General features: G+C 36.3%; 1 protein-coding gene across 1 annotated transcript; it reads right to left on the bottom strand.

Annotated features, from left to right (window-relative positions):
* Positions 1 to 1,275: 1,275 nt before the first annotated feature.
* CAP1 (cyclase associated protein 1) lies at positions 1,276 to 7,012 on the bottom strand. Its single transcript, XM_089419738.1, has 10 exons — positions 6,519 to 7,012; positions 5,112 to 5,280; positions 4,934 to 4,998; positions 4,327 to 4,633; positions 4,088 to 4,241; positions 3,714 to 3,823; positions 3,463 to 3,518; positions 3,247 to 3,303; positions 2,423 to 2,566; positions 1,276 to 1,613 (listed from the first exon to the last, which is right to left on the bottom strand). Exons 1-10 carry the CDS (start codon positions 6,816 to 6,818, stop codon positions 1,527 to 1,529), a joined length of 1,449 nt encoding a protein of 482 aa, XP_089275864.1. The 5' UTR covers positions 6,819 to 7,012; the 3' UTR covers positions 1,276 to 1,526.
* Between the last annotated feature and the right edge of the window lie 9,943 nt (positions 7,013 to 16,955).

The following is a 16,955-nucleotide window of genomic DNA, read 5'->3' as shown; positions in this document are numbered from 1 at the left end:
CTAAGACTCTAGCAATGGAGGATTTGAAGATTATTAGCATGTGATATCTTCATCAATGCAATACTCCAAAAATTGAAGTTGACTTATTCCTTATCCTTCAGCCACTTGGCTTACTTCAGCTTTACTGTTTTCATTCCATTGATTTGTTAGTAATCTATCCAGGCCTTTCAATCATAATTAAACCTTCCGTATCAAATTCAATTATTTTGTCCTGTTTGCTTGTTAATAATCTATCAAAGCCTTCCATTATTAAATTAACGTGCATGCACACACCCCCCAACAAGTCCACACAATTAGTCTTATCAAAGTCCTCCAAGGCCCTCTTTATGATTTGAAAGAAACAATAACTCTACTCAAAACTCCATTCTATTTATCCAGTTGAGCTTCTACTTGGAGCTCCTGAAATCAGATGAGATTACTCAGCACTTTATGCCTCAAACCAAAACTTCCATCGATTATATCATTGCTGGACTTATTTGCTATGCTCTGTTTTTTTGTGGGGGCATAGTCTCGATGATTTTCAATGTCCATTCTTGACATGATTCACATGGGCTAATTCATCATTAAATCTGATTCATGGCGTAAGGTTACATCCACCTTCATCCAAAAGAACCTTGCAAGGAATATGGTTAAATAACATGGGTTATCCATCAATGAATCTAATTCAAGGCATAAGGTTGTCGAACTTCATTCAAAATAAATTCAACAGAGGAAAGTATAGGGCTTAAATTCAATGGAAAATTTTGATCTCTTAACAGATCATAATTTTATCGACCAGAAATAGGCTGTTTGCCGTAGGATTTCTTTTAAGATATACTGGGTTTATAACATAAATAACACAATCACTGTTTCTTTTGGCATTGCATTTACATAGAATAATCGAGATAGTATGGAAAGTTAACATGTAGATGATGCACGACTTTCGCTTGCTTTCATGTATCTTCATCTGGATTTTGAGCCTACTAATAACTCGTAATGAGGCATTGACCAAGGTAAATCAAACACAACTTGAACTACAAATATCAGGCTTAGTGTTGAACTACAAATGCCAGTAAGAAGTCTCCATTATCAGTTAAAGAACTTGAAACATAATGAAGCAAGTTTTGACAACTCTAATTATCGTTAGTTGTAAGTTTTCATCTCAAGTTACATCGTCACACTTCAAAACTTAGTATAGCTATGTTAACTTAAAACTTGAAATAGAGATCAATTTTAAGTTCACCTGGTTTTTAAAAATATTAAAGCACAAAACATTATCAAGACATGCAATAGTGGTTGTAAAACAACTTTTATTATTAATATGAACCAGATTGACTCTCAGCCCTTACAAAAACCCCCGCATTATGGAATAATGTCAGATTACACTCATAAATGATGTACTCACTAAAAAAACCGTTCAATGCAAACCATCCCTGTGGGTGTTAACAGCAAGCTCCCAAGAAGCACATAGCAAACTCACACGCCGCAACATAAATGGATTTTAAATCACTAAGTAAACCGATATGAATTGACTGCACACTACAAAATTAACCACCGGAGTGTGATACGGCAGAAGTAACAAAGCCTCCATCCTTGAACGTATGATTGAATTGCTCAGGCAGGGAATGTTCAATCTGCAAAATAAAATAGGAGAGTAATTTCAGTAATTAAGATAATACATAATAACGACTGGAAAACCAACATGTAATAGAAATGGAGCTAAAAAATGTGTCAGTTTAGTTGTCTATTCTAGTCAACACATCAAATCAAAATCATCCTTATCCTGGGTGGCCTTCTATGCCAGACAAGTATGGTGACAGTTAAGGGTCCATGTCACTAGCATAGATCCATCTTTACCCCAGATCTATTAAGTAGAGGGATCATAGTTATCCATTCTAGTCAAAACACATCAAAATCAAAACTATTATTATGGGTGACCTTCTATGTCAAACAGAGTGATTCCTTGTGCAATTTTAGTGCCAGCTTTCATTGGTCCATGTCACTAGAATACATCCATCATAATCCCATATTTATAAGCACCGAGAGGGAGCAAAAAAGCCCAGGTGCAAGCCTCTCTCTGCTTAAAAGATAGGAAGTTAAAATGGATCTATGCTATTTTCCTTACATTTAGTATTAATTAAAAGAACTCAAAGGCCTGCTCTCTTCCACCAAGGTCCATAAGAGCACCTTGCTTCTCTGAGTGCAAAAACACTAACCCAGTGTTCACCAATTCTATCCTAGACCATCTTATTTTTAAAGACATCTTTTCCCTAGACCATCTTCAAATTTCTCTTTTCATTTCACTCAAGATGGTGCCAAGAAAAAATTATTTGACTTTATGCGAAGAATAATTTACAAACTCTGTGTAACACTCTTTTACAACACATGATACTAATTTCAAGTAAACAAAGCCCACATAGAACGCAATGAAACAAACACATACCAAATCCGCATCATCACTTGCGCCAGGTACTAGTACATTAACTTCACTTGACTTAGCTGTTGTAATAGATGCACGTAGAGAGGCTTTACTTAGGTATAGCTGGCATCCAGATGTGTTGTCAATAGCAACAGTTGGAGCTGTACCCTGTCCATACACAGAAAATTAAATAAGAACACAATTATCAATAGTTCATTAAACAAACCCAATGTGATATTTTGACAATAACACATACAACTATCTATAGCTGTCAATTGGGTTTATCTTGGTGTGGGGTGGTTAGGAGGAATGATGGTTATCCTCCTCAACCAAGTTCAATTCCAAGTTCAATTCCTACAAGTGACATGTTGAACTCATACAAGTATATTGTTGTAATGGTTTTGAGCCTTGTTGTATGGCCTTGAACCCTGAATAATATCTTACCCTGGTCTTCAGGCTGGAGTGTGGGGTGTTTAGTTACATGGGAAAATTTATAATTTCAAAAAGAAAACAAAAATAAAATAAAAATCTATCTGTAGCTAATGCAAAATAAAATATTTAATTGTAACATGCAAAAGAAGATAAATCAATTATGAGATTCAACAAAATGCCTTCTTTAGTTTCCATAGTGCCGTATACAAGGTCTACATGGTAAAAAAATAATGAAATAACATGGTTCACAATTACTTTTCTTGCGTTGATAGCTTACACCAATTTAGCACCTTTAACATTGATTGACTTTTCTAAGTTTACTTGTTTTAAATACCCATACATTGCAACAGGTTACTGGGTAGAGTGAGAATGACATCTTTACAATGTACATGGTTAAACTTGTTTGGGGGACTTACCTGACATTGCACCTCAATACGATTACAGTTCACTATCTCGCAAGCTGACACAACATCCTACAACAACATTTTAAAAAATTAAGAAAAAGTCAATAGTTAAAAAATAACATAAATCGTTAATTTTATAATATCCATAAATGGAATGCCATGACTGTCACTCCTCAGTAAACAACGGAGCATGTACAACTACAATAAATTGGCAAGAGATATAATTACCGTAAAGACAACTCCTGTCTTCGTGCATTTGTCAACAGTAATATTGTTCACTTTGCCTGCGAACAGAAAATTGACGAGCCTTGAGAACGACAAATTTCTTGGAAATTCATAACATAATAATGGCAGAAGACAAAATGGACGATTTTCACTGTTTAAAGGAAATCACATCAACCTCAATAAAGTTTCTATCAACTGTACTACATTGTTTATTGTTATTAAATATATAAAAGCAGAACCTGAAATATTTTTACCTTTTATTAGCAAAACAGAATCTTTGCAGCCAAAAACGTACACTGACTGTTTTGGATCACAATCTTCTATGACCAGGTTCTTCTTACCAATTTGATTCTCAACAACCCATCTGCAAAAATTATAATGGTTTCCTGATGTTAAAGCTGATCTTCCATGAATAGATATGATTAAAAATGGCAAAAATGTTAGAATGAGAATGAAATTTTAGATACACCTACAAGGCTGTGAGCATATCAACTAACGTAAGCATCATGCATAATAATCACTTGGGTTTTTCCATCTTTCTTTCTTAGAAAACAGACTATGTCAACACATTACCAATGCATGCAAATCTAATATTTGTTTAAACTGGCATTGAAGGAAAATTACTCACTTGCGACCCATTTGTAGCTCAAGTTTGGGAGGCCCTGTTTTAGAAAATGAATGGCCACTAGTACCACTCTTATCCTTCCCAGCTGACACAGGAACAGCTCCTGATCTATCAGGGCGATTTTTTGTCTTCATTTCATCTGTCACCTTTTTCAAGCCTGTAAAATCCAATATTTCAGTCAAGCTTTAGCAAATGGAAAAGTGGCATTTTCTTCTCTACACAAGCCAGAAATGTGACTCGACCTGCAGTTACAGATTCTCCTCTGCTGATCTCTTGAAATAAAGCACTCATTCCTTCTTTTGAGCTTTGTGCTGTTTCTGTAGACTCAAACGTTGGCAGTGGTGGTGGCGGGGGAGGTGGAGGACGAGCCCCAGATTTTCCAGCTGTTGCTGAAACAGGAATGGTTGAATCAGCCCCCACAGTATTCCAAACAGGTCCCTGAGGATAGAATTTCCTAACAAAGTCCCTCAGTCCCGGCACATAAAGTTCCTTCATAGCCTTCGCCCACTCAACATGGTTGCTATCTTTATTTTTGTATTCAACAAGAACCTGCACTTCTAGGAGACCTGAACGTTAATTCACAGAACAGTTTGTACAGAATCCAAAAACAGCAACACTTGTCATGCACAGCTTATAACAATAAGCATATCATAGTGCCACTCAGGTGACACACACATTGACAGAATCACCAAACAAGATGAAAGATTGAAAAATTATTTCTGACAGTATCTAATCTCAAAGCTAATCTCAGAGCATGAAACAGTCTCTGCACACAAAGGATTTGATTGCAGCTAGCATCCCCCACCATGCGTGGCACTAAAGATATATCCAGTGTGGTGTAGGACATACCTTGTTATTATAGAACTCTGCAGTTTGCCAGCTTTCTTCCACGTGAGCAGCAGGAAGGCTCAGTCCTAAAATAAGTACATGAGAACATTTAAATCTTGTTAGACATCATAAACCTTAGATTTTGATAAGCCCAATCCATAGAACCAAATTGGTCAGGCATGACCAAAGTCAAACTCACCGCACTCTTTCCCAGTATAGGTAACCCATGCTAGTCCTGTCAAGCTCTCTGCAACAGTTTTTAAGTGGTTGAAAGATTCAGTTCTCCTTCCTTCTGTTAAAACATTTGCCTTTATAAGCCTTTCATTTAGTGGCTGAATCATCTTTGTCAAACCTTCGAGATCAGGTTTCTGTGTTACATCCAAGTGAAACCAAACTTTTTTAACTTAATGACCAGTTATCAACTCCAATTCAAAAACAGAGAGAATATTGAAACTCCTATTATACTCCATGAGGTGACTTAAGCTATGATCTACAGTTTTTTATGGGGAACACACGAAAATTTTGAGAAGAAGATCAACAAGGGAAAAAAATTTAAGGTGAGGATGTCATAGGATCCATATTAACAAAATTTGTTCAGATGAAGAAATTTCACAAAATCTGAAACATTATCTCCTTCATCAAATTATCCAGATAGTTTCAAGCTTAGGAGGGGGATGAAAGTCAAGAGTCATTGATAATGGCAATTATGTCTAAACTGATTTTGAGTGGAAAAAGGTAAAAACTAGGGAAGGATGTGAAGGCTACATATCAAGATCCACTTGTGTTCAAACAATGCAGATCCAGACCAGTGACCAGTTGATTTTGATTGGTAGGATCTGATGTTGTATGATATAAAATATATAGACAAAACAGGAGCAGATCAGCCCTTCTTGTTGTTAATTTATGGCAATTGTTAAACAGTAGTCCTCATTTTATATCTAATGGAGTGATGTTTCCATGTGCTAGAAACCAAGCGACATGTGGGGCTTCGTCTAGAGATTCGTAGGAGGTAATACCAATCTAGAAGGCAAAATTTCAAAACAGAGGAAGCTGTTTCCCGCAACAATAAGAATAGAGCCTGAACAAAACGTCTATTTTTCATTTTCCTTAGCAAGGAACAGGATTAAAGCAGAAATCCATGCCTATTAGGCGTGTACATTGTCACTGTGGTATGCGAAGACTACAGTGACCTCTTACAAACTTTTAATCATCACTGTCCAGCCATTTTACGGTTTTTCTCATAGCAATCCATATATCCAACCAATGTGAGCATGGGTCTGTATATGTCATTCCTCACTCACCTATTTCATACGACACCGTCCTAGACCCCTTTGCAAGGAGAAAACACAGTATCCCGGATCTAATCAAATTTTTGATACCAGTCCCCAAAATCCTAGGATTTTGAGATAATAAATCTCTGATATCCTAATACACAACTTGAAGGGCGTACCTTAAAAAGAACCTCACATCAAACTTAACAGAAGGATTTATATTGATGATAAGATAAAAATGAATTTACTACACTCTATCTAAATCTAAAACAACCCAACACATTCAGACAAAAACAAGCATCAAGACCCTATGAAATTTCTGAGTATATCAATACCTTGCATTTCTTGAAGTTGAGGAGAAGGTCCCTCTGAGCAGCAAATGCATCCCTGAGAAGATGGGTGCCTTCCAAAACCTTGCCACCAATCTTTCCCGCTGCACCCAAAACTCTTCCGAGCGATTTCTCGACCAACTCATCGTATTCATTAATGCTTGCATCGACAACAGATGATGTGGGTGGTGCTTGAATTTCTCTAGCAGATGATGATGCAGAGGGAGAGGAAGCTGCCCCGACTTTAGACCCGAGAAATTCAAGTTTGGAAACTGCTGCCTCCAATCTGGCTACCAATTCCTCCATGTTTTGGACCAAATCTGAACTTCCGATCGCTATATTCTCTTTTATAAACTTCCAAACAAACCTGAACTTCCGATTACTGTATCCTCTTTTATAGTCTTGAACCAAATCTGAATTTGCGCTCGCTCCTTATTTCTTTGAATCGTGTTGTTTTCTGGATGACACTCGCTTTTGCTTTAGTTTTATATATTGGAAAAGTGGTCACTCCGCTTCACAATTTGATCCCATAATCCGCCACATAGGCCCACACAAAAGGGCTCCAGCCGATCACTGGAACAGAGCCCGCCCAAATTTACGATCATGGTTAATAATTTAAATGGTTAAAAACTAAATTGATCTTTTTCTTTTACTTTTGCGTTTTTCAACGGGTCTTTTCGTAAAGGCAAAATATACGTATGGTATTGAAATAGTTTATGAGTTGTTTGCACGCATCTTTGTCGCAAAGCAAGGGTGCGCAATTTAGTAATCTTTGATTTTTTTAAATAAAATTGGTCTATAACTTTTTTCCAATAGAAAGGAGGACTTGAATTTGAAGTTTGAGATTTATACATGTTATTTAAAACATAAAATATAAGAAGTATTATATTTATGAATTTAATCTTACGTGTCATTTATAATAAAAAAAAATTATTAGAGCTAGCATTTTGTGGAGCGCAAAGGTTTTTATTGTTCAATTAAGGATCAACTCATATCAACTTTAATGTGAAACAAGACAGTGGAAAAGGTTTAAAGAAGTTTGGGAAGAACGGGTATATACATTTTGCATGTCTAGGGTCGTGGTATCGGAAAAACATTTCATTTTGGAATGTGATGCGTTCAAAGACATCAGAGAAAGTTATGGGAATATGTTAGCGTCGGTTTCTTGGCCTTGTCTTTCCAGCGAGGGGATTGTTGGAAGGTTGGGCCAGCTCATCATCAATTTAAATAAGAAAATGATTGAATTGCAAAAAGCGAAAAATAGGGAACTAATGGTCTCATAGACTATTTATAGTCTCATGGACCCTAAAATATCATTTCATTTTATATTGTAGTTCGCATGTATTCATGTGATATATTTTATTAAAAAGATTGTTTTATTGTGAAAAGTCATAAGTTTTTTTGGTTAAAATCACATCATCAAAATTGTATTGACGTGTTTCGAACCATCTAGTGTTTTGTTTATTATGTTTTCTTGAATGGTGTTATGTTATTATAAAGTGTTTATATATATATATAAACACTTTATAATAACATAACACCATTCAACAAAACACAATAAACAAAAATATTTTTTTTCTGATTATTATTAATAATTAAACACATTACGAAGGTTTGTAATTCAATTTATAGGTGAAAGCATATTTAGTTCACAATGATCTGTTTATATTGGGTATCGTTTTCAAAATGAACATAAGTGTTTGAAAGTTTACTGAAGATTTATAAAAGTTTCCAAAAGATTTATGTGTAAAGAAACAAAAAAAAAATCTTCTAAGCATCATCGAATATATGCTTTATGATATAATTGTATATAGATTATACATTTTGGGCAGATGTAAAATGTAATATGTAGATTTTATCCTTTAAAAGAATAGCATTATGTTTTTTTTTTGGAAAAAAACATATTCCAGATAGAGAGAGGAAAATCACTAAGGAAACATGCATATTCATCTTGTAACCAATTATATTAATTAAGAGGGTCACTACCTCTAACAATTTTGTGTTTAAAAGTATTGAGTCATGTTAGTGAAAGCAAGGTGTTTTGTTTTATTGTTATTAACAAAAACGAGTATATATGTATTGGAAAAATATTATAGCCCCACTAGTCAGTATGATAATACATATAGGGAATGATTGTCCAAGAAAACATTGAAAAAAACATCCAAAGTTTGGTATTGACTATTTATGAAAATAAAACAAATCCTTTACAAAAAAATTTATGGAAACTACTACAATTATATGTTCAAACAAAGACTCCTAATAAAATCATTTTGGTTATGATCTTCCTCTTGGTCCTCCTCACTATTCATGAAATTATGACCCGCACTAAGCACCTTTATATCCTCCTATTATTGTTGTATTGTTTCTTCTTTAACCTCCCCGGTCATAAACCCAATAGAAAACCTAATAGTTGAAGGTGCTAAGGAATTGTTTCTTACTGAACCAACAACCAAGTGTTAGAGAGCAATGCACTCTACTTAAATATCCTCTATTTGGCTCTTATAACTATGTAGGATTTCCAAAATGAAAACAACTTAAGAATTCCTAGCCTCCTCCTAAGAATGCATTCTACTAATCATTGAAAAGATTGAGTTTTGGTTATTAGTTATGTAATCCTCTTTTCTTCTTAAAGCTCCACGAATTTTAGAGTTTCACATAATGGAACCCCTAGAATGTCCTAATCCATTTTGATACTTCCACAAAATATTGAACAATCCATTTATCTCCACTCATGACACTTAAACTAGTGGGCCTATTTTTTTAGTGCAAAATTACCTTAGCAAAAAGATGGAGGACGAAATCCTAACCTTTAAGTTGGAGTTGGTAGGAGTAAGGGACTTGTAGAAAAAGCATAGAAACCAATAGCACAAACAAGCAATGCAAACCAAAAATTGGAGAGTGGCGTGGAACAATGTTACAATGTTACATGAACTTGAGTTGCTAAACCTCCAAGATTCAAGACCCCACAATTCAAAGCTAGAAATAGAGCCAAATCATTTATGTTAGAGCCATCCAACAAATATCTAAAACTAGGATCCACAAAGATAAACCAGAAGAACTAAAATATAATGTAGAGCCCTAATTCAAACCAGGTTAAAGCATAACCATGAACCACATACCAATGAAGTACCAAATCCTCAAGTAGCAGACTAACTCTAAGCGCCATTATCCAACTTGCAAGAAGATAAAAAATTGGAAGTGTTTGATAAAATTGAGCCTCCATTAACCTTTGAGTGTTGAAGGATATTACAGATTGAACTTAGCCATCATGTATAGTAATCAACTAGCAATGCATGATGGCATGGCATATGTTTAACATACAAAAACACTTCATGATAATGGATTAATACTTAGGGGATGGGATAAAAAATAATTTCTCGTTGTAACTATAATTTATCGCATTCCAAAGGGAAAGTCTTGTTGGCTAGACTATATGCTCAATGATTAAGCAATCAAAGGATGTGGTGGAACTCATGATTCTCGAACTCAATGACTTATTTCTTAAGTTTCCTGATTATTCTTATTAAAATGCCATTGTTTGGAAATAAATGTTTTAACATCAATTTGACGATTAAAGTTGAGTCCCCTATGATGATCAATTTTTTGATGTGTTTTTCATCAATAATCCTCAACTTTTGAAACAATGTTAATTCCTTTACTTGATTGTTGAAGTTTTACCCAATCCCCACTCGAAGGTATTTTTTATGTTTCCTTCATAATTAATAATAATCCTTTCCACACTTGTCACCCCCAAAAGCTAGGTGTTATTGCTCCACAAAAGTTTATATCTCCATAATAACGAATTTACCACCTATGAACTACACCCTTGTAATAGGGACAGTAATTAGTAAAACTATCTTGATTATCTTTAAATTAAAATGAAACATCATGGTAAAAACTCTCTCGGAGAAAAATTTACAACATATTTATCATTCAAAGAAATATCTTGGTAAAAACTCTCATTTAAAAGAATTTGCAATAATTTTTACCTTTACAATTTCAAATTCAGAATTATTTATTCTATTTATTCATAAACATGGAATACACAATGATAATAAGGTGCACTAAAACAATTAATGTTTAAAGGTCACGAGTTCAAAACCTCGTGGGTGGGTGTGACTCCCAAACTAGCCTAACATACTAAAAACAAATTAAATATTTTTAAATTATTTGTTGGAATTTAAATTTGTAATTATTAATTTTGTTTAATGAATTTATATTTTAATTTATTTTAATTCTTTGAAACTGTTCATTATAATAGGTTTTTTTATTTTTCATTTTCATTTTTTTAATTTAATTAATTAATTTTATATTGATGGAGATTCTAATAAAATTAAGTATTTCACTTCCAAATTTCTTTGAATTAGTTGAAAGTAATTTTTCTCTTTTAAAGTTTATGGAATTCATATTTGATGCAAACTCGGCCTTGTATCCAAGCGCAAGGTCGCTTAGAACCCACTTGGCCCAATCCTCTGATACCATTTGATGCAAGCTCACCATTGAGCCTGCTAATTTCCACAGTACCCTGACTTCTCCTGCTAAAGGTGCTTCCTTCAATCCTAGTTTAAACCACCCTACTGGGATCTAAATTCCCTGTAAAAGCAAATTCTAGTGAGAATTGCCAAAAGGGCTAGTCCCTCTGCGCGAGTGGATTGTATTATATTTCCAAGTTGGAGGAGTCGAAAGGCCAACTCTTTGCAAATATGACCAAGAATTGCTCCCAATTTCGGCCTCTACAACAAGACCTATGTGATCCACCTTAATCCTTAGGATCGACCTATGCAGCACCTTCCTATTTAATATGATTCTCATTCCTCTCTTACACAACCCCTACAACCAAGCTCCTCTCTATTTCTGATTGTGCTTCGTTGAAATTAAGCAATATGACCAAGCATATGCAATAGTTGACGTGTCTCAGTGTCAGAAGACCGACACAATGGAGAATAACACTTATAAATTTCTCAGGGTAGAACCTCCAGGCGAGACCCACTATGCCACGTGATCTCATTCGACAAAGCTTAGCGCATAGCCTTGAGCGCTCCAAAATTCTATTGTCAGGTTAGGCATCAGTCGGGTGGGCTCCACCCACTCTATTCCAACCTAATGTTAACCCTTTATGCATGATATTAAATCTTCAGGGGTATGACCTCTGGGATGACACAATTTCACTCCTACGAACCTCTAGGATGACATAATTCCGCTCCTTCGAACCTTCAGGATGACACAATCCTACTCCTTCGAACCTTTGGGATGACACAATGTTGCTCCTCTAAACCTCTAGGATGACGCAATCTCCCTCCCCCTCTACCCAGTCACTTAGACTTGGGGCTCAGAAAAATCCTTCTGGGCTATTCCTTTCAAGTAGGGTCCACCTTGCCACATAAGCTTGACGCTTTATCATTTTGACTCCTAACTTTGTCTATTTCCACTCTCTAGCACAATCAATTGACTGATTTCCTCCAAAAACTAAATTTGTCCTAAGTGTTGGCCACTCCTCTGTGCCCTTTTTGGCCTCTCCTTTCGACTCTGCAGCACGCTTCCGTTGCACCACTCTGATTTTGCTCTTCCTCCTCCTCTAACTTTTGACTCATCTAGTTAATGGATCGTTGATCCTTCGATGATAAACAATCAGCCATTTATCTCTCCTGAGCTTATTCTTCCACCACCTTCTACTACGACTTTGGTCATGCTTCTGTCTCAATGTATTATTTAATGCATCTTCTCCCTTCTAAGGCTCTGCACTCCTTTTGGTCTCTACCTCTGGAATCTTCTCAACTTTCTATATGCTTTCGTTGTGCCCTCCTACCTATAAGATAGTGAATCCCTCCTGAACTTGATCAACTCGAACTTGTAATCACCCCTGGTTTATCCAACGATATATATATATATATATATATATATATATATATATATATATATATATATATATATATATATATATATATATATATATATATATATATATATATATCGTTGGATAAACAAAGTGTTGTTTTTCTTAATTAAATCAACATATTTACAAAAGGCCTTCACCCTACAAATACAATGTTTTGGAGCTCTCGGCCTTAGGGCCATTCTCGTCCTTTAAGCCCTAAAGCTCTTGTTTGTACCCATTCTAGCTATGAATTTGATTACAATTTGTACAAAAGGATTGAAAACCAACTTTTGGTTTCAAATCCTCAATTTCCTCTTAGATCCACAAAAGACTCACCTAGACCCCTCAACTTAGGCTATGAATCTACCAACAATCTAACCACCCAATATTCTCTCCAACTCTCACATAATTTCCGATATCCCTATGAAAGAGAGATCCAATTACATTTTCCCACACTTTTATACAAATTATCATGATACATAGATTTATGCACTCAAAATAAATAATTAAAACAAACTTAGGGAACCAACTCCCTTGGTAAATAAAAGACCCCCTAACCTAGTCAAAACTACATTTTGACTTGAGGTAAGATGCTCCTGCATCATACTTCGAAGGTTCAAAAGATTCATGGTCTCTTGACCATGTGTATGTTGATGAAGTACCCCTAGATCCCAAACCTTAGTTTGTAGTTGATCTTTCTTCTTGTTGTGTTGTTGTTGTTCCTTGTTCTCTTGGTTTCTAGATCTTATGTTGTTGTTGTCCACTTGCTCTGCTAATGTAGAGTTCCTTCGTCAGCTGCACTTATTTACTGGTTGTCCTCCTGTTTTTGGTATGTCTCCTCATGGATGTTTTCTCCATCAGCTTCCTCACTTCTTATATTGCTTCATCAACCTCTGCTTTCAGTTGAATTCTTTTGCTATCATTGTCCTCAGGCTACTGCATATCCTCCTTTTTCACGAGAGTTATAAAAATCTTCTCCAGCTCTGACTCACTTCCTTCCTTTTTAGTATGTTGTCCACATTTTGCAGTCTCTTCTTCATTGTTGCTGAGTACAATATCTTTTGACTCTAATTCTACTTTTGCACACTGAATTTGCAGTTTTTGGCTCTCTATCCTTTGTTCCAATAAGTTCAATTCTTCAAACAATTCAAAAATATTTGAATTTTTCCCATGTTCTCTATGCTTAAATCTCTTTCCAATCATTCCTCCTTGATAATTTTATCCTCATCTTTATTTGTACTTCCTTCCATAGGCATGAGACTTGAAATTTCTTTGAGCATATCTTCATAAAATAATTCTTCATCCTTAGTGGTTGCTTCATCTTCTATTCCTACATAAAATTCCTGCTTCATCCTCCAAGAAGTAAATGATGTAATCTCATCCTCCTCTAGATCATAAATTAAGGATAATTTTGCCTCAATTTCCCTTGGCATAGTAGCTTCCTTTTTAACCTCGACCTCTTCAAAGTTATTAAGCATATGCTCAAAAAACCTTTCTATTTCAGTTGTCTCCTCAAGAAGTCTCATCTCCTGCATAAACATATCAACTAAGTGTTGATCACCATCTGCCAAACCCGCAAACACACACAAATTGTTAGTTTTAAAAATATAAGCCTCCTCCATCAAGGCTTCAACTATCTCTTCTTCCTCTTGCAGATTGCCTATGAATGCCTCTTCAATTTCCTTGTCCTCTTTTGCACCAAAGAACACATCTCTTTCCAACTTAGCTAGTCCGAGTTCCTTCTTCAGTTTTTAGTACTTCCTTTGTTTTAACTTCCTTTGCAAAGAAGGCCATCCTACCTCCTCCTTCTTCCTTCTCGATCCATAACATCCCCACTCTACAAGATGTTGCTTCAGCTTATCCAAATATGTCCTCAACTCAGCCAATTCTCTCTTTCTCTCTTCTTCACTAATTCTATTATTCATGCCTACTACTTTGGCATGCTCTTCCCTCTCATTGTGACTTCCTCTTGAACCTTGTATATGACTATCCGTAGCCATTTTCACCTCTTCCTTTTGTGAACTTTCCTTGCCCACTTGTGAGATACTATAATCCTTTCTCCCTATCTTTGTAACAAGCCTATCGCTTGCTACCAAAACCAAGCTCTCCTCTTGGTCTCTTCTTCCTCTTAACAATTTTGCCCACACCCACTGTGGAATTGTTTGTCAACTTCTACCCAATCTCTTTCTCTATTGTAAGTTAACCTGCTTCCTAGGTTCTTTGTAGTAGAACCCTTTCCTCTTCTTCTAAAGTACCTCTGCTCCTCAGCTTCCCAAGTTGTTTGGCTTATGCACTTCGTCTGTTCACTTTTCCTCTTCAAGAACTTTGTTGTCCTCATCTTAGTAATCCCCTTCTACTGTTGTCGGGTCCTGTCACAATCCTTACTTTAAATCTTTGGTTGCTTCATCTCCTTTTATGTCATAGCTTCACTTCTATGATGGTTGTCTCTGCTTATACGGTTGTTATCTCCTTTATGCACTACATTCTTTCTCCATATGAATATTGCTTCCTCTGTTATGATTGTTATTCAATGTTTCTTCCATTCATAATTATATAAAAAAAAAATCGAAACTTCATCAAATAACAATCCCCCTGGTTCACTCCTTGGACCAATTCCTCTGCAAAACTAACTAACTCTGTTAAGAGCATACTAACTCCCTTGCTTCTTGTAATCACCTGTAATTTTCCACCTCTGCTGGTCTACAATATTCAAGTTAGGTTTACAAAACTGCTTTGTAATCTTTGCCCCTCAACTCAATTCAAATTGTCAAAAAAATGATTACCTGTCAAGTCTGAGCCTAGACATTATTTTTTTCCTTCCAAAGGCTATCATTCATTCTTCTTTCTTCCAAGTCCTCAATCCTGGATTGCTACACTTTTGTCCTTCCTCCAAAGCCTACACCTCTAGTTTCGTTGTCCTGTATTCATCACTGTCATGTCTCAGTGTTCTCACTCCTTAAATGCTCCACAATTTCTTTAAACTCTGCCCTTCAACCATCAATCTTCGACTCTAGTACAAATTTCAAAATAAAAGCAAATTACCTCATTGGGCTCCTCCAAATTTGATCTAGTTATGCACCTTACTACCATCTGATTGATACCAATCATTTGCTTGCTACTAAATTCCTTTGTTGGTTTGATTCTACACCTTCATAGTCACTGTTTTTCAAATAAGCAGATTTGAAAACCTGCTCTGATACCACTTGATGCAAACCCGACTCGTATCCGAGCACAGGTTCGCCTAGAACCCACTTAGCCCAGTCCTCTAGTGCCATTTGATGCAATCTCACTATTGAGCTTGCTAATTCCCACAGTGCCCAGATTTCTCCTACTAAAGGTGCTTCCTTCAATACCAATTTAAACCTCCTTATCGGGATCTAAATTCCTTGTAAAAACAAATTAGAGTGAGAATTACCAAAAGGGTCAATCCCTCTACGCATGTGGACTATATTATATTTCCAAGTGGGAGGAATCGAAAGGCCAATTCTCTGCAAGTATGGCCAAGAATTTCTCCCAATTCCGGCCTTTGCAACAATACCTCCACGGTCCACCTTAATCCTTAGTATCAACATACACATCACTTTCCTATTTAATATAATTCTCGTTCCTCTGTTACATAGCCCTCAGAGCCAAGCTCCTCTCTGTTTCTTACTGTGATTCGCTGAAACTAAGCGTTATGACCAAGTGTTGTGTAATAATCGGCATTTCTCGGTGCTGGAAGCCTGACACAATGGAGAATGACATTTATAAATGTCATCGGGGTAGAACCTTCAGGCGAGACCCACTCTACCACGTGAGCCCATTCAACATAGCCCAACCCGTAGCCTTGGGCGCTCCAAAATTATATTGTCAGTGAAACATCGGCCAGGTGGGCTCCACCCACTCTGTTCCAACCCAATGTTAACCCTTTATGGGGTATGAAATTTGGATATTACCTCTAGGATGATGCAATTTCGCTCCTCCAAACCTCCGTGATGATGTAATCCTACTCCCCCCTCTACCCGGTCACTTAGACTTGGAGCTCAGAAAAATCCTTTCGAGCCATTCGTTTTGGGTAGGGTCCACCTTGCTACATAAGCCCGACACTTTATCATTTCGTCTCCTGAATTTGTCTTTTATCGCTCTCCAGCACAATCAATTGACAAATTTTCTCCAAACACGAATTTTTTCAAAGTGTTGGTTGCTCCTCTATGCCCTTTTTGGCCTCTCCTTTCATTTTTGCATCACGCTTCCGTTGTGCTACTCAAATTTTGCTCTTCCTCCTCCTCTAACATTTGGCTCATCTAGTTAATGGATCGTTGATCCTTCGACAATCAACGATCAACCATCTATCTCTCCCGAGCTTATCCTTCCACCACCTTCTGTTGCGACTCTAGTCCTGCTTTTATTTCAATTTCTCTGTATTATTTAATGCATCTTCTCCCTTCTAAGGCTTTGCACTCCTTTTGGTCTCTACCTTTGGACTCCTCTCGACTTTCTGTATGCTTTCGTTGTGCCCTCTTGCCTGTAAGGTAGCGAATCCCTCCTGAGCTTGATCAACTCGAACCTGCAGTCACCCCTATTTTATC

This window comes from Pinus tabuliformis, chromosome 6 (genome assembly GCF_031772625.1).
Source record: "Pinus tabuliformis cultivar Carrire ecotype Pingquan chromosome 6, CPIR1, whole genome shotgun sequence".
Classification (NCBI taxonomy): Eukaryota; Viridiplantae; Streptophyta; class Pinopsida; order Pinales; family Pinaceae; genus Pinus; species Pinus tabuliformis.
The sequence above is the reverse complement of the archived record's forward strand: the minus strand, read 5'-3'. Positions and strand labels throughout refer to the sequence as shown.

Excerpts from the sequence above, each read along its gene's own strand:
- CAP1 (XM_089419738.1), bottom strand. The coding sequence starts at position 6,818 with ATGGAGGAATTGGTAGCCAGATTGGAGGCAGCAGTTTCCAAACTTGAA. Across the intron at positions 4,242-4,326 it reads AGGAGAATCTGTAACTGCAG|GCTTGAAAAAGGTGACAGAT; the intron begins GTCGAGTCACAT and ends TGGATTTTACAG. Across the intron at positions 3,304-3,462 it reads AGACAGGAGTTGTCTTTACG|GATGTTGTGTCAGCTTGCGA; the intron begins GTAATTATATCT and ends ATGTTGTTGTAG.